The sequence below is a fragment of the Austrofundulus limnaeus genome, unplaced genomic scaffold, assembly GCF_001266775.1.
Source record: "Austrofundulus limnaeus strain Quisiro unplaced genomic scaffold, Austrofundulus_limnaeus-1.0 Scaffold2043, whole genome shotgun sequence".
Classification (NCBI taxonomy): domain Eukaryota; kingdom Metazoa; phylum Chordata; class Actinopteri; order Cyprinodontiformes; family Rivulidae; genus Austrofundulus; species Austrofundulus limnaeus.
Genome location: NW_013954445.1, coordinates 13602 through 17931, shown reverse-complemented (window position 1 = coordinate 17931; position 4330 = coordinate 13602). Strand labels below are relative to the sequence as shown.

The 4330-nt window shown below is 39.8% G+C and overlaps 1 protein-coding gene across 1 annotated transcript in view; it reads right to left on the bottom strand.

The window, feature by feature from the left end:
• The window catches only part of LOC106536940 (glucose-6-phosphate isomerase), a gene marked incomplete at its 5' end in the record, with an annotated part of 8590 nt that extends 5535 nt beyond the window's left edge, over window positions 1-3055 (bottom strand). Inside the window, 9 exon segments of the mRNA XM_014034303.1 lie at window positions 1048-1101; window positions 1186-1230; window positions 1298-1369; window positions 1600-1746; window positions 1830-1913; window positions 1988-2107; window positions 2248-2316; window positions 2529-2619; window positions 2812-3055. Of these exon segments, the coding sequence (XP_013889757.1) occupies window positions 1048-1101; window positions 1186-1230; window positions 1298-1369; window positions 1600-1746; window positions 1830-1913; window positions 1988-2107; window positions 2248-2316; window positions 2529-2619; window positions 2812-2930 (801 nt within the window).
• Window positions 3056-4330: the final 1275 nt, after the last annotated feature.

The following is a 4330-nucleotide window of genomic DNA, read 5'->3' as shown; positions in this document are numbered from 1 at the left end:
CAAATAAATAAATAAATAAAGTGGAACTGCAATCCACAAGCCCCTCATCCAAACGAGGCGCTTCACACCCCGCCCCCCTCCAGCTTCCAGAGCGGTCCATTCTAGTTTGATAGAGGGGTTTCCGACCACATCGCAGCGCAGAAACCTTTTATTTACAAACTAATAAAAGGATGTCAACATTGGAAGACCGGCCATACATTGGAGCCAGATCTAGTCTGACCCACACTGAAAGGAGAACGAAGACAACGAAATTGAAATTGGTAACTCCAGACTTCATTTGGGAGTTCCGTCACAAATACCGTGATGTAATTATTCAGTAAAACATTATAAAGAAGAGAGAAATCTGAACAGTTGAAACATATGACCCAAATAGAATCTGAAGTTGTCCATGCAGCACTGGKAGAAACTAAATCCAACTTGTCTGCACTCGACTCCAAGTACACAACAAAATGCATTTAACAGCTAAAAAAGTGGATTTTGTATGATAAGTCCTCTTTAACCTTCAATTCATTAGAAGTACTTTTGTACTCAGTGGAATGACTTTATACAAAGTACAACTTTAACGATTTTGGAAAATGAGAACTGGATGCACAAATTTGAATTTTTATGCTTATGATCAGTAATTGTTACTGTATTTTCAACAAAAGTCCTGTTTTTGTTCTGTTGTCAGAAAAGAGTAATATTCAACATGGAAGATTTTGCTCTCTTCAAGAAGTAGGTTAAGGTCGTATCAAAAACCTTTTAAATACCAACAATGTAACTAAAAGCAGCTTTCTGACCTTTGATGCAACTCAGCCTTTACCGTAACCTCTGCAAGAGGAAAGGTCACTCCCCCCCAATAATAACTGAATCTACAGAGAGGGGCGTCTGATTACCCGACAGCTGCTCCCCCGAGCGTCCGTCCCACCTTCTTCACAGGTCAAAAGTCTGGTGTATTTATAGCAGCTGCTCGCATGCCTTCACTGCAGCGCGTGGATGAAAACGGGGGGGACGTGCAACACACAGAACGGGCTGAAAGTCTTAAAAACCAAACAAACAGGCACTCACGTCCCAGAATTCAAACATGTTCTCTGTGTCGATGCCGAAGTCTTTCACTTTGGGCTGAGATGGCAGACAGAGAAGAGCAGGGTAAGGTTACATGTTTACACGCAACTGAGATTCTTTAATGAAAATCATAACACTTACAGCATTTGTGGAAAGGGCCACAAAGTGCTTGGCGACGGCCTCTTTCTGTTAAGACATGTATTGATTAAAAAGGACATCAGTAAGAACGCTGATTAAACTGTACTTCACTCACATCTTTGGCATGTTCGAGGAACCAGGCTTTGGCTGACTCAGCATTGGTGATGGTTTCTTGGGTGGTGAATGTCTGCAAGCAGAATTGAAATAGAAGGAGGAAGTGGAAAAACTTAAGACAGTGTTGCACAGTTCTAGACACCAAAACGTTAGTGTTAGCTGATTTTTGGAGCTGCACTTTTGCCAGAGTAGACAACATTGACTCAGGATTCAACCAAATCAGCTGAAGCTTCCATAACTTACAGCTTGTTAACTTTTACAGGCAACGCTACTCTAGTGATCCTCTTGAGGCGATCCTCCTACCTTAGAAGCAATAATGAAGAGGGTTGTCTCAGCATTGAGCGATTCCAGAGTTTTGACAACGTGAGTTCCATCAATGTTGGACACAAACCAGACGCGAGGTCCACCCTTCGAGTACGGCTTCAGGGCTTCAGTCACCATCAGAGGACCCTGGGGTTCAAACCAGATCATAGTCAGAGGTAAACCGGTATCCCATGTGGTTTAGTGGACTATTTATTCATTTATACGCTCACGAGGTCTGATCCTCCGATTCCGACGTTAACAACGTCCGTGATGGCCTTCCCCGTGTAGCCCTTCCACTCACCACTGCGAACCCTCTGCAGCAAGCATAAACTGTTACATTTGCGAAAGGTTCGTGGATTTTTCGGTCTCTGGATTGATTGCAACTCACGTGACAGAAGCCCTTCATCTTCTCCAGAACCTTGTTGACGTCTGGCATCACGTCCTTGCCGTCGACCACGATGGGAGTGTTGGAGCGGTTCCTCAGGGCGACGTGAAGCACAGCTCGCCCCTTCAAGAACACACAGCAACAGCTCAGGCAACTTTTAAATGGTTTTCCTCAGCGCTAATTGTATTTTTTTTCAGTGTTCAGTGTCATAAAAATGCATRTGCACTAAATGTCATGGTTGACGTTTTGCAGGCCATGAGCACCTCAGTAAAGTTGATCTTCTCTCCAGAGAACATCTTCTTTCTGGCAGCTTCAATCTCCCGGGACTTGGCCTGAAGAACAAAGTTCATTATTTCTACCGATTCAAACACTCATTGATAAAATAAGATAAAATCTTTTGATAATTTTTTTCCAGATTAATGACCAATCTGTCAAAGAAGCGTATAAAAGATGGATGCTTGCTGCTGGTTTAAAGAACTTACAGGACAGAGTCCTTATTAAGAAAGTAAAATGGTAGAGATCATTCAGATGGAAATTAAATTACCAGGTCAACCAACATTTTCATGACTTCCTCTGTGATGAGATTCTTGGAATAATCCAGGAGAATGTCTCCATCCTCAGTGCTCATTGTGAGGCTGTCCAGACACAGAACAACAATGACCAAAACAGCAGACATTTTGTGTGAGTGTGGTGCAGAACATCAGAACTTTTCATTTTAATGTCCGAGGCTGTCAAATGAACCTCTCTTTCAAAGTTCATACACATCCAGTATCTACCTGTTCTGTATTTGTTTTTTTTTAAAAAGGTGCAAATGTTGTAAACCGTACCTGAACTTGCTGAATCTGTCTTTGTCTGCCTCAAACATGTGTCTCATGTTGAGGTTCAGAGCGTGGGCTGTGTACCAGTCCTGCAGCTTCTGAAAGTTGGGGTCCTGAGTGAGTCCCATGCTGTTCAGAGAGGGGGTCCTAGCTGTGCTCCGCTGTGCTCAACTGTCCGAGCTGAGTGGAAACGAATAGGTCAAAAGGGAGAGCTTTTGAAGATCCCCCGGTCTGAGTTCAGGCTCACCCCCTCCTACATGGGAGACACAATATAAAAGGCTCATGCCTGTCACTTCCTGCAGGGATACTGAGCAGCAGTCGTCAAATGTCTGTTTGGTACCCTTATATTTATTATAAGAGGTCAAGTTACTTAATGCTTTAGAAGTTGTAGTTCTTGTTCATCCATTTTTAATTTAATCAAACAGAAGTGGATACTGCTTTCAATAGCCTTATGGTATATCAAATGGAAGTGGTGCTTACTTAGTGGTCTGGGCTCGGTGTGGGCTGGCACAGGGGGTTTTAGAGTCATGGAAAACCATGTTAGTTACATTTAAAAACTGATAGAAGAACTACGCCCTCCATAGACYGCGTTTTGAAGCATTTACCACAGGATGTAATATTTTTTCTTGAACAATAGAGGGCGAGAAAACTTCATCCTGTGGCTTGAGCTCTTACTGTTTTTTAGTCACGTTCACAAAAAAATCTGTGAATTCAACACGGTGGTTTTATTGATTGCTACATATATACTATACATATAATGTATTTACTATACATTATTACTGGAACAGGCAAATAAAACAGGAGATTAAAGAATTAGGAGAGGAAATCCTGCGGTTCAAAACTGACTCAAGTTTTTCTTGACTCCCCATTACTTTTGGGAGCATGTAAAATTGCATAGAATTTTAATAAAAACCTTACTTTTAGTGTTTTTTTTAAATATAGTTTGAACAATTTATACATAAGGAAAATGTTGTAGTGCCTATATCATAAACAACAAATTGCACCATGTAAGTCTGACTAAATATTCACATTCTTATTTTATTTAGAGTTATTACATTGTTAACTAGGCCTACAAAATACAAGATTAAAAAATAAAGAATTTAGAGCAAAATAAAAAATAAAAATTCAGATTGTATGTTATTTTACGCCAGTCTGTGCAAGCACTCATAAGCTTTTACAGTGCTTTTAACAGAGTTGTAAAGTACTTACAAATACTTTGTTACTGTATGTAAGTGAAATTTTTGGGTGTCTGTACTTTACTTGAGTAATTATGTTTTCAGCCTACTTTTTACTTCTACTCCTTACATTTTCACACAATTATCGGCACTTTCTATTCATTATACATTTTTTWAAAAAAGGCAAGAATTAGAAAGTCGTTACTTTTATTTCATTTTTGTTTGTTTTCATTCCAGCTTGTTATTGTAAAAAATACATACCATCCATATAAATTCTGCCTCCAAGATAAAGTGAATTTAATTGTTTTTGATTGAAAAGTATAATTATATAAAATTCTGATACTGTATTAGTT